General features: G+C 44.3%; 1 protein-coding gene across 1 annotated transcript; it reads left to right on the forward strand.

Annotated features, from left to right (window-relative positions):
* Window positions 1-27,448, forward strand: LOC106607314 (contactin-associated protein 1). Its single transcript, XM_014204155.2, has 24 exons — window positions 1-722; window positions 7,187-7,288; window positions 7,558-7,751; window positions 8,266-8,419; window positions 8,728-8,931; window positions 9,539-9,723; window positions 10,048-10,197; window positions 10,366-10,627; window positions 10,838-10,987; window positions 11,606-11,780; window positions 18,002-18,108; window positions 18,300-18,422; window positions 19,036-19,239; window positions 19,386-19,542; window positions 19,643-19,770; window positions 19,867-20,040; window positions 20,415-20,633; window positions 20,854-21,093; window positions 21,281-21,520; window positions 22,490-22,617; window positions 22,844-22,937; window positions 23,357-23,587; window positions 23,722-23,766; window positions 24,740-27,448. The coding sequence occupies exons 1-24, from the start codon at window positions 662-664 to the stop codon at window positions 24,940-24,942; spliced, it is 3,930 nt and encodes a 1,309-aa protein (XP_014059630.1). The 5' UTR covers window positions 1-661; the 3' UTR covers window positions 24,943-27,448.
* The last annotated feature ends 72 nt before the right edge of the window (window positions 27,449-27,520 follow it).

The following is a 27,520-nucleotide window of genomic DNA, read 5'->3' on the forward strand; positions in this document are numbered from 1 at the left end:
AAGTACAGCATGCCAAGCCCACTGATGGAATATGGGAGATGCCAAAGCGGTATACGAGTGTAACGATGCGGGAAATGAACAACCTTATTCTACGACTGTAAAACGAATCGCATAAATCCTGGGTTACTAAGCTTCTGACTAAGTGTATTTGCGGAACTATTGACAACAAAGTCAAACGTATAGCGTTAAAATTACCTACTGGGAAACAGAAGTAGCTTGCTGGACAAAAAAAAGTTTTTTTTCTCTCCCACCCCTTCCTTCCTACCTTCCTTCCTCTGGACCAAAAACTACGCTGAATTCTGGAGGATCCACAGAAGTCACAGTGTCAAAGCACGCGTTGCCAGTATTTCACATCCACAAAGAGATCACAATGATCACTTGGAAATGTGTCCCCTATATGTGACCTTTATTAAAAACAATTTACATAAAATATAGCCTAGCAGTGCGCGCTCTCGGTGAAGCGCAGCATCAGCACCACTAACTGATGCGCGTCCCCGCCCCGGCAGAGGCTACCCGAGATCCCGGGAAGAGGAGTTGGAGCTGCGCGAGTTAAAGTTGGAAAAGGGGGGTGAAAGGATGCTACCGTGCCCTGTGGATAGGAGAACACAATCTACGATCTAATTAACATAGCATGTGCGGAGACGCGTGTCCTCTGTAAAGGATGTTTTGCAAAATATTGAGCATAAGCCTTTTATTTTGGGGTTTTCAAGAATGCTCATCACGTAAGTCTTGTGAAACAGTAATGGTCATTTATGTCAGTGTCTTGTCCTTCGTTAGCCTATTGCTTTCAGATGAATGAAATAGCCTAAGCATGTATATGCAGCATATCGATAACAATATTGACATAAAAAGGGATTCATTGTACAAATGTGAATCAAGAAAGAAGTGGCTTAAATCTCTGGGCAATAGGTGCATCTAGTCTTTGAAGGGCAGAACATCTGATTTAAAATGACCAATAATCATCAAAACATTGTATAAGGGTTAATGATGGCTGTTATGTTTTACACAGTTGCATATTCTATATATTTTTGCTTTGAATTCTGAGGAAAGTCAAGTGGCATGTTTCCTGCGGGCTGAGGGCGCGCGGCGGTTACAGTCTCGTACTGGGCTTTCTGCATTGCAGTGCTTTCTCGCGCCAGCGTGCAAGTTTCTGCATCGCATGGTTCATTTCCCGCCCACCTCTCTAGCACTCTTGTAACGGTCATGCCAAATTACCACTGTGACATAGAAAATATCCCAAACTGTGTGATAATGATGGCTCTGAAAATGTGCTTTATTATCTGTAAAAGCAAAAGGAAGGATTAGAGCCGTGTCCTAAACTGCCTGCCGCGTGCGGGACCACCCCACTGCAGTACTTTCGCAGAGTGTGTGCTCATCACCTGTCCGCGAGCAAAACGTCCCCTTCATGTAGGAACACGCATGACGCGGCAAAAATTCCTAATAGGAATTCCGTGATCAATGACGTATATCGTTTTTTAATAGTCGCTTTTTGACGTGGTTGCACAGCAGGGTACAACATGCAAGGTCATATGGAGATGGATTTGAGATGCATGTGGGGAAAAACTTGGAGGTGTCTTTTTCCATACATCAATGTCGAAATTACCTCAGAATATCTGAACTGCATTGATCATGAATGAATTAAAGGCTGCAGCGTGATTCACCAAGCAGTTAAAAAAAAAAAAAGATAGGGTGGGGTGGAGGGGGAGGGAAAGGGAGGTAGGGTGGAGGGAGAGAGGGGGGACGGTGGGCTAGGACCACCTGACACCATGATATTTGGATGTACCATGTAAAGGTCTAAACTTCTGAAAAACATTGTTACTTCACTTCATATCACTGCATATAGTACAGTAAACAGGGCAGGTAGTTTGTTTTTCTTTCTCTAGGCTGTATTAGTGATTACTAGTGAATACTTAGTGCCCCAGTGCCCTCTTGGTGCTGTGGCGGTGTTAGCCTACTGTAAGAGGATCACACGGGCAGGCTATCCTGCGCTGCTGGACTATCAGATAGAGTGATTAAGGTGGGATTTAAATATCTGGGGCATTTGGGTGTGATATTGTGGTGAGTTGTACTGTATGTCCATGTATGGTACATTTGGTTGTATAAATATGTTGTGAACACTTGTTATGGTCATGTGGTGCGACCTGTATTTTTTGGTGTGGTCTCACATGGATTCCATTTTGGGTAACTAGGTGGTGTTATAGAATCCATGTGTGTGTTGGGGTAACCACACTGGTCAGTTTTCCTAGATGTGTTTACACCAGTAGAGTATTTGGCATTTTGCTCTGTGGTCTATTGCGTTACTACTGTATGCCTTCAGTATTGAGGGAAGTTGGTTGTAAGTACTGGCTATTAGGGGTGTAGAATCACACTACGGTGTTTGGAAGCTGACTGGTTTACTGTGATGGTGTTGTGGTGATTTACCCCCTGTAGTTTGGCCTGCCGGCCTGTGAATCTGGGTGCTGGCAGGCATATGAGGCAGTGCCCACGACTCAGGCTGTGAGTCAGGCAGGCAGGCAGGCAGCCAGGCATATACTCTACATCTGCTGTGGATGGGATGTGAGGTACACAGTGGAACTGAGCCAGATTAAAATGGAGACTCCATTCCTGGGACATGCACATCTGGGGTGGGGCTAACACACAGCATTGCTGGAGCACGTGAGTGAGTGAGTGAGTGAGTGAGTGAGTGAGTGAGTGAGTGAGTGAGTGAGTGAGTGAGTGAGTGAGTGAGTGAGTGAGTGAGTGAGTGGAATTGATATGGAGTATAGAGGTCCACCAGTGTGGAAACTTTGTTCGGTTCTATTCTTAGACAGATATACGATGCTGTGGGACGATTCGTCCTGTATATGAGATGTTTTGGGGCTTTGATGTCTTTCATATTTAGCAATTTTTAAAAAAACTTTCCCTCTGTCCTCTGTGTCGCCAGGCAGACACTCCCCACTGTGAGGCCTGACGTTGGCTATGAATAATTCAGTCTGCACTCTAACACGCACCAACCTGCCTTCCACTCTGTGTGCCACACAACCCCAATACAAAAACATGGCATTTAACATTAGGATTCTTGACTCCTAACCACACATGAAAAAGCAGAGTATTCATCACACTGTACATCATTTATCATGGGCCATTGCATGATGTGACCGAAGGAGGCTGTTTCAATATGCACAGCAATTGTGATGTGTCAGCCCAGACAGCCCCTTGCAGCCTCTCCATCCCACAGTAACACTAGACTGATGCGTCAGCATCTCTGATAAGCCGGCAGCAGCTCTTCACACTTATAGTCAACTGAGCCAAGCCCTTAATGATAGATGGATTGAGAGAACCCCTGGTGGTGGTGTAGAGAGAGAGAGAGAGAGAGAGAGACTATGTACAGACTCAGTGAGCATAGCCTTGCTATTGAGAAAGGCCGCTGTAGGCAGACCTTGCCAGGCTTGACAGGCTGTGCACATTGCCCACAAAATGAGGTGGAAACTGAGATGCACTTCCTAACCTCCTGCTAAATGTATGACCATATTAGTGACACGTATTTCCCTCAGATTACACAGACCCTCAAAGAATTCTAAAAAACAAACCCAATTTTGATAAACTCCTACATCTATTGGGTGAAATACCACAGTGTGCCATCACAGCAGCAAGATTTGTGACTTGTTGCCACAAGAAAAGGGCAACAAGTGAAGAACAAACACCATTGTAAATACAACCCATATTTACATTTATTTATTTTCCCTTTTGTACTTGAACTATTTGCACATAATATGACATTTGAAATGTCTTTATTATTTTGGAACTTTGGTGAGTGTAATGTTTACTGTTAATTTGTATCATTTATTTCACTTTTGTTTATTATCTACTTCACTTGCTTTGGCAATTTTAACATATGTTTCCCATGCAATAAATACCTTAAATACTATTTATGAGAGAGAAAGAGAGAGAGATAGAGAGAGAGAGAAAGAGGGAGGGGGAGAGAGAGAGAGGGAGAGGGTGAGAGAGAAGTAGCATGATCGAGAGAGGGGGTGAGAGAGAAAGATGGAGAGAGAGAGAGAGAGAGAGAGGAGAGAGAGAGAAAAAAAAGTGAGAGGGAGAGAGAAGAAGAGGAAGAGAGAGCGGGGGGTGGAATGTTCTGGATAAGCTCTGGGTACATCTTTTAGTAACTGCGACACAGCGACACTCACTCGAGAGGTATTTGAGATAAGAGATAAAATGAGAGGAAGAGAGAGGGAAGGTGTTAGGTAAGGCGCTCCCTCATGATTTTGGCTCAGGAGAGAGAGAGAGAGAGAGAGAGAGAGAGAGAGATATTGAAAAGAAGAGGCGTGCTGAGTGAGATGGAGGGATAGGTGATGTGAGGAGAAAGAAGAGGGTGGAGGGAGGTTTGGAGTCAGATGGAGGGGGGAGAGGAAGAGAGAAGAGCATCCTTTCAGTAGGGGGTGGGCATTGAGTGGCAAGGCCTGGGTTAACCTCCAGCAGTCGTATTGGCTCTCTGCTTTCTGTATGCCTTTAATACCTGTAGTTCTTCTCCACCCTCTACAACCCTCTACACGGAAATGTGTACCTTAAACTGGAAGTAAACTTCAACGAGTGTAGGGGTAGTTATAGGCTTTGTTGTTGGAGTCAGCTGAAGAATCATTGACTTGACTTTTTTACCTTTATTTAACTAGGCAAGTCAGTTAAGAACAAATTCTTCTTTTCAATGACAGCCTAGGAACAGTGGGTTAACTGCCTTGCTCAAGGACAGAACAACAGATTTGTACCTTGTCAGCTAGGGGATTTGAACTTGCAACCTTTCGGTTACTAGCCCAATGCACTAACCACTAGGCTACCCTACCGACTAACAAACTATAGGCAGCAGAGTTTTGTACTTCATGACGTACTTCATTAACAGCGAGTTCTCAGTCTGTAATGTCTGCAGGAGAGGATCAGGGGACATGGCCAGAAAGGTCACCCAGTCCAGACTCAGATACCCAGACAGAGACCGTATACTATAACACTCAAGGTCAAAGGCAGCACATGTCTCTGGCTCAGCTGATTTCTTTCCACCTGAATGGACTTGTCCTTGGATGACAGCATTGAAGGTCCCGTGACAGATTGAGCTGTTTTGACGGTGGGAAATGAAATGGAAGGTGTTTAGGCTCAGAGTGAGTGGCATAGTGTACTACTAACTGTTGTGACAAGGACCTCTCTGCCTGACCAGTTCAATGATGCTGTCTCACATACTGTGGGGTAGTATGGAGAGTACAGAGATAAGGTTTAATTCTTCAGCTGAGGTTATCCCCTGATAGTTGTTCCTGTTTGAGCTCCTCCGCTCCGACGCTCCTGTCTCCATTTATTTTCTCCCTCTTCAAGAGGTGTTCCAATAGATGAGTCTACTCCCTCCCTCCCTCCCTCCCTCCCTCCCTCCCTCCCTCCCTCCCTCCCTCCCTCCCTCCCTCCGCAGGCTGAATACTAATTCTGCAAACGTCTCCCCTTTTTTTTCGACCTCCCTCTGTCGCTCCCTGTCTCCCTCCCTCATCGGTTTGACCTCAGAGAAGGCTGTATTAATAGAAGCTACAATGGTGAAACTAGTTTTAAACAACAACCGTGTCACAGAGAGGGTTACTCAAGACATGCGGGTGGGGGTGGGGGCATTGTTTTAGCCTCCCCAGGTTTTATACTGTGAGATTTGGGGCTCTCTTTTTTTTCCCCCCCTTGTCTTTTTTTCTCCCTCCATCTTCTCAGCCTGTTTGTCCATCTGTCCCTCTATCTCTTCCTCTTCTACCCATCTACATGACTCTGAGCTGGGCGGAGGAGTAACAGACACGTCACGACATTGCAGAAGATAAGGCAGTGTTTTCTAGTGGCCGTGGCGAGGACATAGTGGGTTTATCTGTGCCAGTGACAAGATTAGGCAGAATTATAGTGATTCCTAATTGCTGAGGGTATTTATCGAGGAGGGGGGGACGGCGGATGAGACAGACGGTTGATGAGACGATGAGGGAACGCCTATGATTTATTTTGCTGCTATCTGTCCACTAGGCACCCGTAGAATAACACCAGCTATCTCCCTGAGAGACAGTCAGTATCATTAACTGCATACTATTTCATGCAAAACAGATGATCACACACACACACACACACACACACACACACACACACACACACACACACACCGTCCATTTCCAAATGTGTTTGCAAAGCTGAAAACCCTCTGCATATTCCATTTATTTCTTTAGCTCAATAAAAAGGGGACGGGTGGAGGTTCTCTTCTTGATAACGATCATTCATCTCACAGGCACAGTGGAAAAATGCTTACTGGCTTCTGGTTCCATGCCTGACTCAATCCACCATCCATTACTGCTTAAATAAAGACATTAGTTAGGTCTCTGCATCTTTATCTGGGAGGATTGATGGTTAGATTCATCAGTATAGCTCCACCTGTTCTTAAGGAGCCATTTTATACTGTAGCAGTACAGATGACTGCACCATGCACTGTGCAGATGGGAGGTCATATTGTGGAAGGGTTATTACTGCACACCACAGAGAGGCCTAATTATTCTGTGCTTTTATTTTCCTGCCTCTGAATGTAAATCAGACTTTTATGAATGTTCATAGCTTGTGCCCAGCTACAGGACAGATTATGCAGTGCCTTATTAGTTGCAATCCAACGTCTGTCCCTTATCTGTGTGAGGAGAGGCACCACTAGACGTGTCGGTGTCAGAGTCGAGGTGATGTGGGTAAGGCGGAGTCAGGCGCAGGACACAGAGATGAGTAATAATAGTCACTTTACTCAAAAATAATCCTCCAACAAGGAGAAGGGAAATCCAGAATCACATAAACGAGACAACTGACAACAATAAACACGCACAAAACCATGATGGCTCCAGAGGGTTAAATAGGGAAATAACTCAGACGAAATGGGAACCTGGTGTGTACGATACAGACAAAACAAATGGAAAAAGAAATGTAGATCGGTGGAGGCCAGAAAGCCGGTGACGTCGACCGCCGAACGAACAAGGAGAGGCACCAACTTCAGCGGAAGTCGTGACAGTTGGGTTCTGTTCAGTTCAGGGAAGATGGACGTGTATTTTGAATCCATTTTTGTAATCACATGTTATCATGTGATTTGTACGGTTTTGGAGAATGATGTATTATGTAGTCTGAGTATTACTGTAATCTCTGTCTTTAACCACCTCTTCTCGCTCATCTTTTGTTCTAGATGAGTGTGTTGATCCCTTGGTATCTTCGCTCTATGCCAACTCCTTCTTGGCCTCTTCCAGATATAACTTTTTGTACTCGGCCAACTTTGCCAAATTGTATGGTTAGTTTTCTACTTCATTGATTCATTTGTTGTTTTATGTCTTTATGTAGACTATTTGGTGTTGTGTATGTGATTGGATGATTTATGTTGTGTATATTGCCTATTATCTATAGTATGTGTGTGTTCTGTGTGATGAGAACTGTGTGTGTGTGTGTGTATATGGCCAGTGTGTGAATATTGCCTATATCTTTGTGTGTGTTTTGTGTGTAATGAAGTCAGAGTTTGAATTCTGGTTGATGACGTGTGTGTGTGTTGCGTTCCTCCTCCAGGAAGCAGTGGCTGGTCCCCCTCCCCCCGGGACAGACAGCCCTGGCTGCAGATTGATCTGAAGAGGAAGTACCGCATCCAGGCCATCGCCACTCAGGGCACCTTCAATTCCTATGACTGGGTCACCAAGTACACCCTTCTCTATGGTGACCGCCCCGACTCCTGGACGCCCTACGTTATGAAAGGAGGGAACTCGGTAGGGAGGGGAGAGTGGGAGGGGTTTAACTCAAATGATTTATTATTTGTTCTCTGCTTGAAAGTTGTCTACAGGCTAGGAGTGACTGGTAGGAAGATGATTAAACTATGACATTTGAGCGAACTATCCATTTAGGTTGGGGTCTTTCAGGTAAAAAAAAACAGTCATTCAAATGTAATCCTTGGCAGTCTGTTCACACTGGGCACAGACTTCAAATCAATGTCTACTCCACGTTGTTTCAACGAAATTTCATTGAAATTCATTGAAGTAACGTGGAAACAACGTTGTTTCAACCAGTGTGTTCCCAGTGGGTCGTTTGATTTCATGTTCATTTTAGAAATGTTCACCACGGAGTAACAGTTAGAGACAACATTACCACATTATCCCTCAGTGAGAGAGTCTGACAACACTAATCTGTTTTCGTCTGTTTATTAGTGAATAATAACGCTTATTCTCTCTCATATATATATATATATATATTTTTTTTTTCTCTCTCTCTCTCTGCTGTGCACAGACGATGCCTGGGAACTGGAACTACCACCAGGTGAAGAGGAATGTGTTCCACTACGCCTTCACAGCCAAACACATCCGCCTCCTGCCCCTGGGGTGGAACACAGAGAATGGAGGCAAGATCGGCGTCAGGCTGGAGGTGTTTGGCTGTGCTTACGGTAAGGACATCGTTCAGAATCATTGGAACTATAATTTGCTGTAGGAGTCTTCTTCGAAATCTCAAGATAGCACACTCAACAGTCATGCAACTAACACAGTTGACAGTCAGTAACTCACCTCAACAGTCAATTGAGTCAACCCTCACAACTCAATGACACCAACGTCAAACAGTATCTATCAAACATCTATCTACACCATATCACAGGAATGCTTTTGAGGCCCTCTCAACCATTTGAATCTTCATTGGATCACAAATGTGCCATTCAACCTCTAACATCTAACCACTTTCCCCTTCTCTCTCGGCCAGACTCCTACGTGATGCAGATGAACGGGGACGACTCGGTGGCCTACATGTTCCCAGGGAAGAGGTTCCGGACCCTGCAGGACCATTTTGCCGTGAACTTTAAGACCCTGGAGCAGGACGGGCTGCTGCTACACAGTGAGGGAGTCCAGGGAGACATCTTGACCCTGGAGCTGAGGAAAGGACGCCTCGTCCTCACCATCGGCCTAGGTAGGATCAGCTGGAATGCGTGGGGTACGGCTGGGCAGAGACTCTAAACAGGCCAGAGTGCTGTATGCCATGGATGGAGGACAGATAAGAAGAACTCAGGTCTGTGAAGGATCAAATCGAATAAATGGAAGTCAAAGGAAATTCAATCTGTTTATTGTCATAAACACAAGATACAGGATACAAAGAAATGCTTAATGGAACATAAATATTCACGTTGTGGGGTGATTATGCAATCTGATAGACTGGGATGTGGTTTAGGGGTTCAGTTTCCTAGATTAGATTTAATTATCTTTACTGGATGAAAAACAAGGCGTGAATATCGCTGGCAATCCTCCATTACTGCTGAAGTAGACATTAGGCTTCTGTATCTGTGAGGAGAACTCAGGTTGGTATAGCCATTACTTCAGCTCCACCTTCTCCAAAGGAAACATTTATAGAAAAATGTATACATGCGTAACTGAAGTCGCTTTGGATGAAAGCATCTGCTAAACGGCATACAGTATAGCTTGAACTATAGCGAACTTGATTATTGAGTGAGTTTTACCCATTAGTACTCCCATCATCCTATCAGATTCTTACGTCATTCATTTCTGTTCTCCTATCAAAGGAAGCAGTACAGTCAACCAGGTGGACGGTCGGACCACAATGACCGTTGGCAACATACTAGATGACCAGCACTGGCACTACGTCACCATCAAGCGCTACGGTCGACAGGTCAACTTCACAGTCGACGCCCACACTGAGACGGCCATTAGCAAAGGAGATTTCAACTACATTGACCTGGACACTCAGGTTGGTCGTAGAACTAGACGCTAAGGTGTGTCTGGACATGTTTTTTGTTGTTGAACATTAGAAGGTAGTGGGCCTGGAGAGTTTGGAGTCAGGCTTGTGACAGTGGTCCATAATGACAGGAATGAAGTGGTCATTGAAGGGGTCCATGGTCGTAGACAGGGATCAGCCTACTATTTACCTGGCGCCTGCTAGTCATTCAGGGTGTACTTTGTTGATATAAAACATGATCTAAACCTACAAATAAATGTGTGACTTTGAGTATAATATTCCATTGATCATAAGGGTACATGAATTTCATTCATTCCTCTGCTGGTACTCTCCTAGATGTATGTGGGCGGAGTGATTGAGCCCAATGTGCCCCACCTCCCAGAGGTTCCTAACTTCCGTGGCTGCCTGGAGAACGTCTTCATCAACGGGATCAACGTCATCAACATGGCCCAGGACCAGGAGCCTGAGATACGCATCCCTCGGCAGGTGTAGCTTCTCATCAGACTTCACCTCTGCATCACCTACTCGTTTACTCACACACACACACACACACACGATTTACCTGTGACCTACAGTGATGTCGCTAATCTTTTTTCGTAGTTAGTTGTAAATGCAATTATTTCTTCCTCGTACCTCGTGTTCTTTTTTCCCCAGAAAAAGATGCACTACGCGTGCCGTGACATCCTGTGGAAACCCATGACCTTCGCCGGGCCCAACAACTACCTGCAAGTGCCTGGGTTCTTCAGGAAGCCTCGGATGTTTGTCAAGTTTAAGTTCCGTTCCTGGGACTACACAGGCATGCTGATGTTCACACGCTTCGCTGATGACCTGGGAGCCTTGGAGCTGGGCCTGAGTGAGGGACAGGTCAATGTCACACTCTTTCAGCCAGGCAAGAAGAAACTACAGTTCGCAGCAGGTGAGCCAAAATATGGAACTGAACTCACCCTGCCTTGTTAATAAATTCTTACCCTTCTACAAATTATAAGTAATGTGCAGAACATTTGTTGAGAGGGTAGAAGAGGCAGCTTTGGCAAATGAATACTGTATTATGTTGCATTCATACTGATTGCTCATTCATTACATCTAAAGCTGTTCTAATAGTGTTTCTGTGTGTTCTCCTCATCAGGTTACCGTTTGAATGATGGTTTCTGGCACACGGTAGACGTAGCAGCCAGGGACAACCTACTGTCCATCACCATAGATGAGGAGGAGGGCTCTCCGCTGAAAATCACCAACCCTTTCACTGTCCGCACAGGGGACCGCTACTTCTTTGGAGGTGAGCTGTTCACCACACCTGTTCTGGCTCTTCACTTTACTGTTCCCAACATCAACATACATTACCATAGCAACCACTGGAGGTGAGCTGTTCACCACACCTGTTCTGGCTCTTCACTTTACTGTTCCCAACATCAACATACATTACCATAGCAACCACTGGAGGTGAGCTGTTCACCACACCTGTTCTGGCTCTTCACTTTACTGTTCCCAACATCAACATACATTACCATAGCAACCACTGGAGGTGAGCTGTTCACCACACCTGGGGTACATCCCGAATGGCACCCAATTCCCTTTATTAGTGCACTACGTTTGCTCTTATATACCAGAACACTGTTCATCTACATAATTTGTTTTATAATTATTATTTTTTACTTTTGTCATTTAGCAGACATTCTTCTCCAGAGCGACTTACAGGAGCAATTAGGGTTAAGTGCTTGCTCAAGGGCACATCAGCAGATGTATAACCTAGTCAGCTTGGGGAGTTGAACCAGTGACCATTCCGTTACTGGCCCAACGCTCTTAAGCGCTAGCCACCATTTTGATGTTCTCACTATCAAAATAACAACCCAATAGGAACATATCTTCACACCTCCCTCTGTGCTTTGGTCCTCAGGGTGTCCGAAGACTAACAACACGATCAGGAAGTGTGAGACCAAGCTGAACCACTTCCACGGCTGCATGCAGCAGATCTTTATCGACAACGAGCCGGTGGACATCGACATCATCCTGCAGCGACGCTGGGGACGCTACGCTGAACTGTTGTTGGGCACCTGTGGTATCACTGACAGGTAGGGGGCATCAGTAACAGAGCAGAGGGAGGGGGGCATCAGAGACATATATACAGAAGAGGGCAGAGGCACAGACTAAGATATTATGGTGAAATGTTTGTTTGCAACAGGCTAGACCATGGCCTGGGCAATTCTTTTCCATGGAGGGCCACATTAGAATATATTTTTGCCATCGCGGGCCAGAATCATACATCATGTGTATGACTGTATTGACAGATATATCTACTGTAAATCACATCCAGATATGCTACTTATTTTACTTTAACACGCACAGAAATAAACCACATCCATGTTCTCCTTTTGGTAGGTATTTTCTTTATTAAACAGGCAATGAACTACACGGAGGGAAAGTACACTGCATTCAGCACCACGGACAGAACTCTTGTTAACGGTTATGCACAAAAACACAAGACAGAGAGAGAGCTCAACATTACATTTAAACTACTCAATCAGTGTGAGGAGTGGAGTCTCTGATGGGCATCGACTAGAGCTGTGAAATCAGGTATAGGTTCTGTCGTCGCTATGCGCATGATTGCTGAGAGGCGAGAGTCAGTAAGAGATGATCTGTGACTTGTTATATTTCATCACTGAAAATGTCTGTTCGCATGCATAGGTTGACGCAAACATCTTCTGAGCATGACTCCGAATCTTTGGAAAGTTTTGTTCAGCGAGAGATGCATAGAACCTCGTCAGTGACATTGTTTTGAATAGTTCTCCAGTCACTGCATCAGACTGAAGATCGATAAGCTCAAGTTGCAGGTCAGTGGGAGCGTTATCCACATCGAAGGTGAAAGGAGAGGAAACCAACAGCATGTCATTGTCCAACACTTTGAAATCCTCAAAACGACGAGAAAACTCACCGTTCAAAGCATGTAGCAGCGATGTATACTTCTCCCACTGGTCATCTGATAGGGAACAGACTAGTAGTGTCGGAAGGTGGGTGAGATTGTTGGCTTCTACTTGGCTGGTCAGGAGGAGTAATTTTCCCTTCAAGGCTTTGACAAGGCTGTGTCACACCCTGATCAGTTTCACCTGTCTTTGTTATTGTCTCCACCCCCTCCAGGTGTCGCTTGTTATCCCTGGTGTATATATCCCTGTGTTTCCTGTCTCTCTGTGCCAGTTCATCTTGTATGTTCAAGTCAACCAGTGTGGTTTTCCCATGCTCCTGCCTTTTCTATTCTCTTTTACTAGTCCTCCTGGTTTTGACCCTTGCCTGTTTTCTGGACTCTGTACCCGCCTGCCCTGACCTTGAGCCTGCCTGCCACACTGTACCTCCTGGACTCTGAACTGGTTTTGACCTTTTGCCTGTCTACGACCATTCTCTTGCCTACCTCTTTTGGATGTAATAAATATCAAAGACTCAAACCATCTGCCTCCCGTGTCTGCATCTGGTTCTCGCCTTGTGCCCTTATAGGCTGTACATCTGATGTGAAAAAAGGCCCTTCCCTTGTAGTTTGGAATTCAGTTCATTCATGAGGGCCATGATGTCCACGGTGAAGACAAAATCAGCCAATCATTCTTTATCTTGCAGTTAAGGGAAATCCACATATTACCCTTTCATTTGCAAAAACTCAGCAATCTCTGACTTCAGGTTCCACACCCTTTTAAACACCTTCCCCAAACTCAGCCATTTCACGTTTGTGTGGTAGGGGAGATCTGCATGACCAGACTCTGTCTCTTCCAACAGTGCGACAAACTGCCTGTGGTTTAAAGATTTTGCTCTTATGAAGTGTACCACTTTAGTGACTGTATCCACAACATGTCTCATTTTCAGAACACATTTACAGAGCATTTCCTGATGAACAATGCAATAATGATCTGGGTTCAGCTCAGCTACATGATTTTGTATCCTTTTCAAAAGGCCAATGTTTTTTTCCTGTCAAGTTTGGGCACCCATCAGTGGTCACACTGGATAACTTTTCAAATCTCAGTCCCAGCTTTGCCACACACTTATTAACCTCCTCCAATAAATCTTTCCTTGTGCTCTTCATTGACTGCACTGAAGCAAGCTCCACTGTAATTTCAAAGTCTAGGCTTATGCCTTGTAAGAATTTCAACAACAGCGTCGTGTCACATGCATCACTGCTCTCATCCAGGGCCAAGGAGAAATAGGTGAAATCCTTTACTTTGTCTTTCAACTGTTTTTCATATTCTCTGCGATGTTCTCAACAAGACATGTAACTATTCGTCTTGACAGGGAAACATTTTCAAACAGCTCTTTATTGTTGGGCCAAAGTATTGCTGCAGAGTCAATGAAACATTCTTTAATGAATTCACCCTCAGCGAATGGCTTGCTATGTTTAGCAATTTTGTGGGACAGTACATAGCTAGCTCTCGCAATTCTGTCGTTTGCTGAATGCAGTTTTGTGAAAAGTCCTTGATGCTTTTGCAACTAAGAAAGCAACTCTTTCGATGCACTTGCCCTCTGCTCACAAGACATATTCCTATATTTCTGTGCATGCTTCGTCTGGAAGTGTCGGGTCAAGTTGTAGTCTTTCAAGACTGTGATGCTGTCTTTGCACACTAAGCACACAGCTTTCCCCGATACCTCAATAAATAAATATTTCGATGTTCACTCTTGCTGGAACACACTACATTCATTGTCTACTTTCCTTTTCTTTGAAATCTTTGAAAAACTCATTTTTTGCGCAATTTCTAGCTAGCTACTATTTGTAACTGTGACGTGTGTGTCAGCCTGTCAGTCACTGTCTGTCCTCTTGCAGTCGTTATTTATACGTGCCTTATAAATAAATGTCCCACAAGCGGTGGGAGTTAAATCATTACACAAAGGCGAGTATTCATTGGGCTTTTAATTTGAATAACAAATACGTTTTTCAAAACTTTACTATCGCAAATTCTTTATGTTATCTGAGCATGTTTCCGCGGGCCGTATTGAATCAGGTCGTAGGCTGCATACGGCCCCCGGGCCGGCCTTTGCCCAGGCCTGGGCTAGACAGTAGTAGTAGCACAAGGGCAAAGGTTACATACAGTATCCATGATGAATCCATGGGTAAACTGATTGGATGCATTCTAAACGCTATACTCAGCCTTGTAATATCAGTGGAGTGCAGAGATAGTGTTGGAATGTTCCATCCTGATTCCTGATGGACCAATGTGACAGAGAGGCAAGGCTCATTGCTATAGGGATGAATCATTCTGAGAACGCCTCTCATCTCATCCCCCATGGCATACGTGGGACTTCTAACACTCAGACACCTCCAGGAGATGACAGGGGCTATGCTCAGTTGAATGCACCTGCCTGGACAGGGAGGATTATTTACATCAGAGTAGGATCCTTGTTATGGTATCCTAGGTATATGATATAACGTTTTTTTGACGGCCGCGCCACATGTAACCTCTCTCACTGCAAAACGTTTGCGAGATCAACATTTTAGAAAAACGTCAATGTAATGTCATGTAGAACTAAACTTCAGTCCACAGCTTTCTACAATCACTCCTTTCTCCTCCCCCACTTCTCCCCTCCTTTTATATGAAAAAGATTTGGGAGGAGCGCCATTTTCTCTTCAAAACAATGTGCAAAGACCATTGTGTTCAAAACCTTTGTGTACTAGTATGTATTCTTATCACATGCTTACATCAGTATGTTACATATTCATCTACTTTATGATTTATGATACTTTCTGGTGCCTTCTCTGTTTCACGAGGGTATCAGCATGACTATGTATGTTGAGCAGTCAACCCTGGTGTTTCAGAGTCTTTTCACACATCGTTTTTGAGCTATAGTTCGAATCAAAGTTCGATTATTTGTTACATTGTATTTTTTTTCATTTGGTTCAGTTGGTTTCACATTGCCAAATATCAAACAAACAAAAATTCCTAACCAAAACCACGTGTCCATGTAAGCCATTTATTTATTGGACAAAAATGCTCACGTTAAATCCCTCTATGATTATCATCAAGCATCACTTGTGTGCTCCGATCTTCATATTATTTTTGCTTAGATCTTCCAACAACATGCGGGCGGAAACAACGCAATAACCGCTCTAACTACAACGTGAATAGCCTATATTCAGTATCCCACTGTCTATCTCCGTTATAGCCCCCGTCTCCCCTAATCTGCATCGATTGCGCTCTTAAATACGCTGGTATTCACAGAATGTTTCAAATATCTCAAGTTATGATGCTGTGTGCTTTTCATCAAATGCTCGCAGTCAAACAACCAATAATACTGCCCGACTTTTCCTGTATGGTCTGTACTGCGTTCTCACCTGCAAGAACCGCACCATGGTACACATTTAATTGGACCGAGACCAGCCTTTTTGAGCGAACCACTGTGCATTGTTTAGTGTGCGCCCTAGTGCGGATAGAGTATTCACACAAGTCCAAACTATCCGAACTAAGGTGGTAAACACACCAGAGTTCAACTTAGGAGTTGTGCAGTATTATTGGTTGTTTGACTGCGAACATTTGCTGAAATGCACACAGCATCATAACTTGATACAGTATTTCTAAAACATTCTGTCGGTAGCAATGCATTTATGAGTGCATCCGATGCAGATTAGGGGAGACGGGAAAATGTGAAAAACCCAACAGCTTTTCAGTTCTTGATACATACCGGTGTGCCTGGCACCTACTACCATACCCTGTTCAAAGGCAATTCAATATTTTGTCTTTCCCATTCAACCTCTGAATGGCACACACAAGCCATATATCTCAATTGTCTCAAGACTTAAAAATCCTTTGATAACCTGTCTCCTCCCCTTCATATACACTGATTGAAGTGTATTTAACAAGTGACATCAATAAGGGATCATAGCTTTCACATGGATTCACCTGGTCAGTCTATGTCATGGAAAGAGATGTTTTGTGTACTTAGTGTACAGAGAGAGCATTCATAAAGTATTCAGACCCCTTGACTTTTTCCACATTTTGTTGTATTACAGACTTATTCAAAACATTTATTAAATCATTTTTCCTCCTCATCAACCTACACACAATACCCCATAATGACGAAGCAAAAACAGGTTTTTGGAATATTTTGCAAAAAATAAATAAAATGAAATATCACATTTCCATAGGTATTCAGACCCAACTTTGTTGAAGCACCTTTGGCAGCGATTACAGCCTTGAGTCTTCTTGGGTATGACGTTACAAGCTTGGCACACCTGTATTTGGGGAGTTTCTCCCATTCTTCTCTGCAGATCCTCTCAAGCTCTGTCATGTTGGAATGGGAGCGTCGCTGCACATCCCCACAGCATGATGCTGCCACCACCATGCTTCACCGTAGGGATGGTGCCAGGTTTTCTCCAGACGTGACACTTGGCATTCAGGCCAAAGAGTTCAATCTTGGTTTCATCAGACCAGAGAATTTTGTTTCTAATGGTCTGACAGTCCTTTAGGTGCCTTTTGGCAAACTCCTAGAGGGCTGTCATGTGCCTTTTACTGAGGAGTGGCTTCCGTCTGGCAACTCTATCATAAAGGCCTGATTGTTGGTGTGTTGAAGAGATGGTTGTTCTTCTGGAAGGTCCTCCCATCTCCACAGAGGAACTCTGGAGCTCTGTCAGAGTGACCATCAGATTCTTGGTCATCTCCCTGACCAAGGCCCTTCTCCCCCGATTGCTCAGTTTGGCCGGGCGGCTAGCTCTATGAAGAGTCTTGGTGGATCCAAGCTTCTTCCATTTAAGAATGATGGCGGCCACTGTGTTCTTGGGGACCTTCAATGCTGCAGAAATGTTTTGGTACCCTTCCCCAGATCTGTACTTCAACACAATCCTGGCTCGGAGCTCTACGGACAATTCCTTTGACCTCATGGCTTGGTTTTTGCTCTGACATGCACTGTCAGCTGTGGGACCTTATATAGACAGGTGTGTGCCTTTCCAAATCATGTCCAATCAATTGAATTTACCACAGGTGGACTCCAATCAAGTTGTAGAAACATCTTAAGGATGATCAATGGAAACAGGATGCACCAGAGCTTAATTTTGAGTCTCATAGCAAAGGGTCTGAATACTTATGTAAATAAGGTATTTCTGTTTTTTATTTGAAATACATTTGCAAAAATGTCCCCAAAAATATTTTTGCTTTGTCATTATGGGGTATTGTGTGTAGATTATTGAGGGAAACAATCATTTAATCCATTTTAGAATAAGACTGTAACGTACCAAAATGTGGAAAAAGTCAAGGGGTCTGAATACTTTCCCAATGCACTGTACATGCCCCATTTCACTTTTACCCACACTCCTGCATGGTATGCTCTCTAGATGTACTCCAAACCCCTGTGAACACGAGGGCAGATGCATCCAGTCCTGGGATGACTTCATATGTCTGTGTGAGAACACAGGCTACAAAGGGGAGGTGTGCCATATGTGTGAGTATTTCCTGAGAGAGCCTAATGTTGTTTGCGAGTACTAATGACAGCATATTGTCGTAACCTCACCAGTGTAACAACCAGTTTGTTGAGGCCTATATCCTGCGGTAGTGTGAGACGGACCCATGTCATCATTAAAACCTTGCTGGTGTAAGTTAAAACACTACTTCTGCTTCTCTCTCCCCCAACAGCGGTCTACAAAGAGTCGTGTGAGGCCTACAGACTTACTGGCAAATCCTGGTCAGGGAATTATACCATAGACCCGGACCTGAGCGGACCCTTGAAACCATTCGAGGTGTACTGCACGATGAAATGTGAGTAACTGGCTTTTCAAATGTATTTTCTACATTCATACAATGTACTAGCATACAGTGATATTATACCATCTGACCAACATGACTCCATGGTGCATATGGAACATAACGGTAGTCAGCGCTTACAGTACCTTTTAGAAATGGACTCTTCTTGAACATATTGAGGCAGAGACCCTGATACTAAACTGTGTTCAGGTTGAGGTGAATGTTGACTCTATGTTCCATGAGGAATGAAAAGGCAACAGCAGCAGCAGAGGAGACAGCAGGTCCATCTGTTGGATGTTGATCATGTAATAATGAACTCCAACAAGGACAGTGGAGAACCAGTTTGGGGCCAGATCAGTAATTGGTTGTGGGGACAGAGTATTCTCCATCCAACCCTATCCAATTAACCAAAACCTGTTACTGTAGGTTCCATGTAAATCCCTTAGATTAGTCAGGGTCTACTGCGTTAGAGCTGTCTGTGATTAATATCAGATCTCTGGACACAGCATGGCACAAAAACAGATTCCTCAGTAGTAGATGTGCTTTCTCTCACGTTGTCTCTCTCTCACTTACGCAATCATACATTTTTACCCTTTCATGTCAACCCCTTCCTTGTCTGTTGACAAAGCCGACAAGGCATGGACGATAGTGATGCATGACCGTATCGACGGCATCAAGGTGACCGGTAGCACGGTGGACCGTCCTTACATAGGAGACGTCAACTACTGGAATGCCTCCTGGGACGATGTCACAGCACTGGCCAACACCTCCATGTACTGTGAACAGTGGATCGACTACTCCTGCTACAAGTCACGCATCATCAACACATCCAGTGAGTAGGAGTGGTTAGGGCCTATGGGCAATGGTAGCTATTGAAAGCACCTGAATCTGTACCTATTTGTAAATATATATCATAGAACATTTCAATGATTAAATCATAATAATCACATTCCTTTGCTCTATTGTCATGTCATTCAGATGGGAGACCGTACAGTTTCTGGATTGGTCGAAATAACGAGAGTCATGAGTACTGGGGCGGGGCTTTCCCTGAGAGTGGGAAGTGTGGCTGTGCTATAAACCAGACCTGCACTGACGCCAGGTTTCACTGTAACTGTGACGCTGACTATCGCCAATGGTGAGAGAGAAAGGATTTGAAAAACTCTTTTCTATAACTTTTAGAAAAGTGTTTCCATAGATTGATATACATTACTGTACAAATGGAACCTGTTGTGCAGGTACTCAGACAAGGGCTATCTGATGTGGAAGGACCACCTTCCAGTGAGGAAGGTGGTGGTAGGGGACACCAACAGGACCGGGTCAAAGGCCCACATCAGCCTCGGGCCCCTACGTTGCCACGGCGACAGTGAGTTGTAGTAAAACCATTCTGCGGTATATCATTTGTCAAATGATTGTTGATCCTGGTTCTGGTTTGGATCTCATGGCCTCTTTGTCCTCACAGGGAGCATCTGGAATACCATATCGTTCACCAAGCCCACCTACATCGAGTTCCCCACCTTCAGGCCAGGCAGCACCGTCGACATCTCCTTCCACTTTAAAACCTACCGCCCCCACGGAGTCTTCCTGGAGAACTCAGACGACTGGCTCCGTAACTTCATACGCATTGAGCTCAACAGTAAATTACCACAGATTACCTAGTGTGAATCATAGGAAATTACTCATATATAGGTATATAATATACACTATTTAAAAGACGCTTTTCTCCAAAGCGAGTATACAATTTACATAAGGGTTGCCCCAGCGGGAATCAAACCCACAACCTTTGGCACGGTAAGTACCATGCTCTACCGACTGAGCCACATAGGACAAAGGCAAGAAACATAATTTCTGAATTACAATTTCCGAAATGTTTTTTTTGCAATGAAACTTATAACTTGAATGAATGAATGAAAATGTTTACAAATGATATTATCAATATTTTCCGGTATTTATTTCTATAATATATTTCATCCCTCATTCTGTTTTGTCTCTTCTTCATTCTTCTCCCAGCCACCCAGAACCTGGTCTTCATATTCATGGTGGGAGACGGCATCCTCAACGTGACGCTACGCTCGCCGGTGCCTCTGAATGACAACGAGTGGCATTTTGTCCAGGCAGAGCTCAACGTCAAGTTGGCCAGGATCAAGGTGGACTACCAGCCATGGGCTGTGAGACGCTTCCCTGGCCAAACCTTTGTCACCATGGAGTTCACCCACCCTCTCCTCGTGGGTACGTCACCTGGCTGCTGGGGCTGGGGAGGGCAGGGTGGTGGTCCACAAGGATTTTGGACTTCTCCCATTGGTGGATGTGGTCCAATGGGAGCACTACAGCACGGGAAACAGACATTTTTTGTTGTTGTTCTTATAACGAACACTTATTTATTCTTCTTAATCCAAAATGCTAAACTTTGCAATGTGATGATTAACTGATGGTGTCCCAATATATCCAGGCGCAGCCAATCGCACGCTGTGGCCATTCCTGGGCTGTCTCCGAGGGTTACGAATGAACGGTGTAACCCTTGACTTGGAAGGCAAAGCGAATGAGGAACAGGGTATACGGCGGAACTGTACGGGCCAGTGTCTGAACGCGACCATACCGTGTCGAAACGCCGCCCAGTGTATCGAGGGCTACGCAGCCTACACCTGTGACTGCGGCAACACTGCCTTCGACGGATTCTACTGCCACAAAGGTGAGCTCTACACAGGTTGGGTTACCTCGGTTATTCATGGAGCCCCAGAATCACTAAGACTGCCTTAAGCATACTGGGTAACAGTAACAAAAACCTTGATTTATTTTGACAGTGTTGGCGATAACCACAAAGATATATAATAGAAATATGCATTTAGCTCAACCTGATCCTGTTTGTACCCCCTTAGACATTGGGGCCTACTTTGAGATAGGCTCGTGGTTGCGCTACAACATCAGAAAGAAGCCTACGACCAATGAGGAGTGGTGGGCTAACTGGCTGGACCCCCACTACCACAACTTCAGCCTGGGCTACAACGACACCAGTGATGAGATAGAGTTCAGCTTCAGTACCTTCCAGACGCCGGCTGTACTGCTCTACATCAGCTCTTTCGTCCAGGACTACATGGCTGTCATCCTGAAGAAAGATGGTAGGAACGCTCGGCAGGAAGGAGTGCTTTAACATTATGGTTATTATGGTTAAGATTCAAGGCAGAGTGTGTTTGGTTGAACTGGCTTTTGAATGAAGATTTTACTGTCACTGATTGAAGTTGGATTACTGTATGTTCCACAGGAGGCTGCTGAGGGGAGGACGGCTCATAATAATGGCTGGAAGGTTGCAAATGGCATGGCATTCCACTGATTCCGCTCCAGCCATTATCACGAGCCTGTCCTCCCCAATTAAGGTGCCACCAACCTCCTTTGGTATGTTCTTTAGTCATCCCATTTATTTGAGTGGAAACACAAAGCAAGATAGGACTTGGACAAAAATATATCACTGTACTTTACAATCTTTTAAATATTTTTTTTCTTTAACTAGGCAAGTCAGTTAAGAACAAATTCTTATTTCTATGATGGCCTACCAAAAGGCAAAAGTCCTCCTGCGGGGACAGGGGCTGGGATTTTAAAAAACATTTTGTTTTGGGACAAAACACACATCACACAAGAGACAACACACCACTACATAAAGAGAGACCTATAATACAACAACATAGCAAGGCAGCAACACATGACAACACAGCATGGTAGCAACACAACATGACAACAATATGGCAGCAACATGACAACACAGCATGGTAGGAACACAACATGACAACAATATGGCAGCAACACATGACAACACAGCATGGTAGCAACACAACATGACAACAATATGGCAGCAACATGACAACACAGCATGGTAGCACCACAACATGACAACAACATGGTAGCAACGCAACATGGCAGCAGCACAACATGGTAGCAGCACAAAACATGGTACAAACATTATTGGGCACAGACAACAGCACAAAGGGCAAGAAGGTAGAGACGACGATGCATCACGCAAAGCAGCCACAAGCCATACTACAATGCCTTACATTATGAACTGTGGAGTGTATTGTTGCACCATCCCTCCACAGGAACCTTAGACATGAGGTATAGGTTGGGGTTGATTACCCACAAGTACCAGTTGTCCTTCAGGAACCTGGCAGATGGATACCCCCACTACGTCAACATAACCAGACACAACAGGACCATCAAGACACAGGTGCGCTGATGCTCCACCCCAAATGTCTACACCTGTTAACACTACCTACCTCCTTCACCACCGTTTCAAAGTCAATCACAAATCAGGATTGTCTGGTACCACATTGCTTGATTTTTAAGTTGTGTGCATTTGTGTATTTTCAGTCTTTGACTTATTTGTTCATGTTGACAGGTTTATGGTTGTGTGTGAATATCAATGTGTTTGTGTTGATGTGTGTAACTCCTAGGTGGACTACATGGAGCCGATAGTGGAGAAGATCACCCTAGTGGAGGACGGCAGGTTTGACTCACCCAAGAACATCTTCCTGGGGAGAGTGATGGGTAAGATTACATTTCACCCCCCCCCCAGCTGAAACATTTCTGCTTCCCTCTTGAGAATTGATTTGGTCACACTTTATTTGGATCGTCCGGATAGTCCATCTGTAGGTGCTCTACAGATGGTCATACTCTCAACAAACTATCTGTTGATAAACAACTGCTTGCTAAGGTTATTGTAACAGTTAGGGTTAGAATAATGGTTAGGGTAAGAGTTAAGTTTAGGGTTAGGATAAGGGTTAGATCTAGGGTTAGTAGATAGTTGAAATGTTACTGATAGTCTGTAGAGCATCTACAGATGGACTATCCAAATAAACTGTTACCCATGGAAGTAAGGTATAAGTTGTCCCCACTGTAAGTTTGGGAATTAGCTGAGGTGGATGTGCACATTGTAACTCCTCTGTACCTCTCTCTAACCCCCTCAGAGGTGGGTGACATTGACTATGAGATCCAGAGGCATAACAGTCCTGGTCTGGTGGGCTGTATATCTGGGGTGAGGTACAACATCTACGCCCCTCTTAAGACCCTCTTCCGGCCGAACGAGACGGAACCGCCGGTCACCGTGCAGGGCTTCGTCTCCGAGTCTAACTGTGGGGCCTTCCCTCCTGTCCATGGATATGTCCCCTGGGAGGCGGACCACTGGTTCACTTCTATAGGTGAGACGACATATCCCAGAAGCCTTCAGTAGATCTACTTTACACGGGACTACATATCCCATCAGCAATCATGACCTAGTGATGATAGTATACGTTCCCCATAATAACATAATTTATGTATTTTTTCATTTCAGAATACATCTATATCCACGATGACCTAGGCCTGTTTTGGTTGACGGGTAAGTCTTTACTGCTTACGATTCACAATAATGTGAATCATTTCTCATGAAACTATACTTTGATGATTTTTGTGAAATCTATTACTGTGTTCATCTATCGTCTGCCATCTGTGAGTCCTGACCTTAGTTTACCTCTAGATTCAGATTAAGCCTTCTCTCACTCTCTCCCTCTCTCTCTTCCTCTTGCTACCTCTCTCTCTCTCTCTCTCTCTCGCTCTCTTTTTCTTTTGCTCACTCTCTCTCTCCCCTACTGACACAGATCGGCGGTAGTTGAAATTCTAATTTTTATTTTCCTAAAATCCCCTAATCCTAAAATCTGAGACTATCAGATTCCAGAATAGGCTTTACGTCCTCACGCTAAAAGCAAAACATGTGACGTGTACCAGAACAAATGCTGGAATGTAGAAGGATATTTTCTCGTCTCTGCTGAATATGAGAGGCGAAGGAAGCCCAGGACCAGACAGCAGCTCAGAGAGTCTGTAGTCTGTACTCTATCCCTGTCTGAGATCCTCACTGGATCAACTATATTTAGAGCTGCTCCTCCCTCCACTATTCATCACAGATATATGCTTCAGCTTAATGTACTGGATAAATCTGTACAGGGGTGTTATGGTAACGCAGAACATCTGAGTTTGATTTCTGATGTCTGGGCCGGTCCTGCTGTCCCCTTGCCGACCTCCTCCAGTTATTGGACATCATTTGAGATGGATGGCTCCCTCGTAACAATATGTGGCTGTATAAGAAATGATACCTCTTGTCTCTAAAGTGAAGTTAAGTGAGTTTGGCAGAGAACCAACTGAGTCATAATGATATTTATTGAAAGGGATATTTGTGTCCTCCATCGAGATACAGGTATATTTTTTTCACAGTGACAATTCCAACGTGAGTCATAGAACCCTACTGTGACGAACAATGGATTTTCAGCTGTTTGCTTTTTTAACCACACCTTGACTGTGTGTGTTTCTCCCTCTAGTTGTCGTCATCGCGGCCGTGATATTGCTGTTCATAGGTCTGTACAGCATCTACATCTATCTGTACCGGTACAAGGGCAGCTACCACACCAACGAGCCCAAGAACTTCCTGGAGTCCCCTGGAGGCAGCAGCTCCAGGCCCCTGACAGGGACCCTGGAGAAGAAGCGATTTCCAGAGATAGAGGAAGACTTTCGGAGTGACTAGCCTCAGGCTGGGGAATGGTGGGAGGGAGGAGGGGGTGGGAGGGATTGAAGTGGGGAGGTTTTGGGGCTTACAACAACCACAATACCTGTTTATGTTTTATAATTCCTTTAACTTTTTTGATTTACTTTTCGGTTTTGTTTTCCTTTCCCCAGGCATGTGTTATCTTAAGCCTGGTGCTCGACATAGTGTTGTTTTTCTGATGGGTTCATAGTTTTGCAGGCTTCGGAGATCAAATCAAGCCCGTATTGCGTGAGTGACGACCGACCAAGCTCACACTGTATTGAAGGGTTGACCAACTGAAGTGCCTCGACTGAGCAAAACGAGATCAGAAATAACCCCATGAGTTCATTCAGGATTTGAGACATAAACTGAGGGAATTAGATTTCAGGTCACGTTGAATTGTGACATTTTTACATCTTACTAATATCCTCACATGCAGTAACACGTATTCAGCAGCCTCTTCTGTTTTTTAGGTCTGTTATTGAGATCACTTGATAGATCAATGCCATCTACTGTGTAACTCTTTCCGACAATCCACTCTTGCAGCCATTTTGATAAAGACATCCAAACTATCCCACTCGTCCCATCCTTTGATTAGTGAGCCAGGATTCACCACAGAGAGATGCTGCAACGGTGCCGCAACAACAACCACAGCAACAACAACAACAAGCACAATCTGGCATCTGCAAACAGTCTTTCCTGCTTAACACCAATTGAAGAAACTATAAAAAGCATGGAGCTCTAAGCTTTGAGATGACATATCTAAAGAATAATGGAAGGTATATAAACATATATTTGTTGTATTGCAGCCTATGAAATTGCATACCTATACAAAAGAGGAATATGTATTAATGGTTAGTTTCATTAGATAGCAGCTTTGCCAATTACAGTATGCTCTGCGACTCCTAACCGATTCCCAACCAATCAATTAAGCAGTCATGTACGATCAACAAAACATACTGAATACATGTGACATTTGGCTTGAAATATAAGACGATCGCCATATTCTTGTTCAGAATCCTCAGAGTAACATATGAAATGGGCGGGTAGCGCTCAGAAGCCGTGGTAGTTTGACGTTTCCCCAACGGTAGTGCTGTCGTGTTATTGTGAGACTGACCGTTGGTGCACTGCAGAAAATGGAATGGAGATGTTGAACCGAACCAGGGACAGGACTCCTTATTGCTATTAATCCTCATTCCAAGCTTCACTTTCTGTTTGACTTCCAGTAGCTAGTGAACATGCAGCCATTTTTTTTTTTTTAAATAGATTTCTTAAATGCAGCCAAAATCTGGGTGCTATTTCAGATTCAGAGGCCCCGGCGTGGAGGGGCCTCTACCAACAGCAGCCCTGTCGACCAGCCTGGTCAGGAATCATTACAAATGTCTTTCAGGAAAAGAGCTGCTCCGCATGAACATCCGGACATGCAAACACACACACACACACACACACACACACACTGGCATATTGTATAGAGGACCACAACAATGTCAATGCCAGTCTTGTACTTCTTCTCACCACACTAGACTATTTTTGCATCTGACTGCTCTGTAGGACAGTACTGTGCTGTGCCGCCCCCGCTGCTGTTGCTTCTTACCCACTGGGCACTGGTTGAATCAACGTTGTTTCCACATTATTTCAATGAAATTACGTTGAACCAACGTGGAATAGACGTTGAATTGACGTCTGTGCCCAGTGGGTAGGTGCTTCTTATGGTGCTTCTCTTCCTTTAGGTCCAATGATATTTCCCTGTCTGGAAAGTCACGATTTCAGGTTAGACGGTGGGTGAGGTTACGGTCAGGGAAGATGTTCCCAGTAGGTGAAATGCCATTGGACCCATGTAATGTGTGGCGTGGTAACCAAAGCTTAGGTCTCTGACATCATCACCCAGCGCCCTTTGAAGCTAAAGCAGTAATACATCATTGAAAAAAAAGAGAGAAAATCATAAGCTATGCATATATAGAGCATGATGATCGCACCTTGCAATGAAATGCAATAAAATCAGCCGCTTCCAGCGCAGATCACCTAAAGATATTTTTTTTGTGTCTGTTCCGTTCGCAGCAACTTGCAGCAGTTAGGATCCTAGACATAATATGTATATGTGAATATATTAATAAGGTGTTTATCGACTTTTTCATTCCTATGGTTTGTATGAAACAGTTGAAAATGAGGCTGAGAGGTTTGAATGTAAATCCTAATCATGACCCTGTAATATGGACAGGCTCTGCAGCAAGACCTGCTCTGCTCCTCTGTGTGTGTGTGCTCTGTATGGTATGTACACTCATTAAACAGAAAACTATTCAGCATAGCTTTCTCACATGTTCAGGATGTGGACAATACAGTACCCTCCCGATGTTTCAGTAGAAACATCATAGAACATATTTCAACATCTTTGGTTTAGCCTGTTAAAGAGGACAACCCGTTAAGACTAGATGGTAAAAGGCATTACAATTACAATCAATTATAAGATAGAATTGGCAATGCCTGGCTTTTTCCCAAGCCATATTTGTAAGAATGTACCATTTTCAATAGTATAAATGTTAGCATTGGGCAATTAGAGTAGTAACATGTTCCACCTCTG

This window comes from Salmo salar, chromosome ssa06 (genome assembly GCF_905237065.1).
Source record: "Salmo salar chromosome ssa06, Ssal_v3.1, whole genome shotgun sequence".
Taxonomy (NCBI): Eukaryota; Metazoa; Chordata; class Actinopteri; order Salmoniformes; family Salmonidae; genus Salmo; species Salmo salar.

Excerpts from the sequence above, each read along its gene's own strand:
- LOC106607314 (XM_014204155.2), top strand. The coding sequence starts at position 662 with ATGTTTTGCAAAATATTGAGCATAAGCCTTTTATTTTGGGGTTTTCAA. Across the intron at positions 20,634-20,853 it reads CACCCACCCTCTCCTCGTGG|GCGCAGCCAATCGCACGCTG; the intron begins GTACGTCACCTG and ends CAATATATCCAG. Across the intron at positions 23,767-24,739 it reads AGGCCTGTTTTGGTTGACGG|TTGTCGTCATCGCGGCCGTG; the intron begins GTAAGTCTTTAC and ends TTCTCCCTCTAG.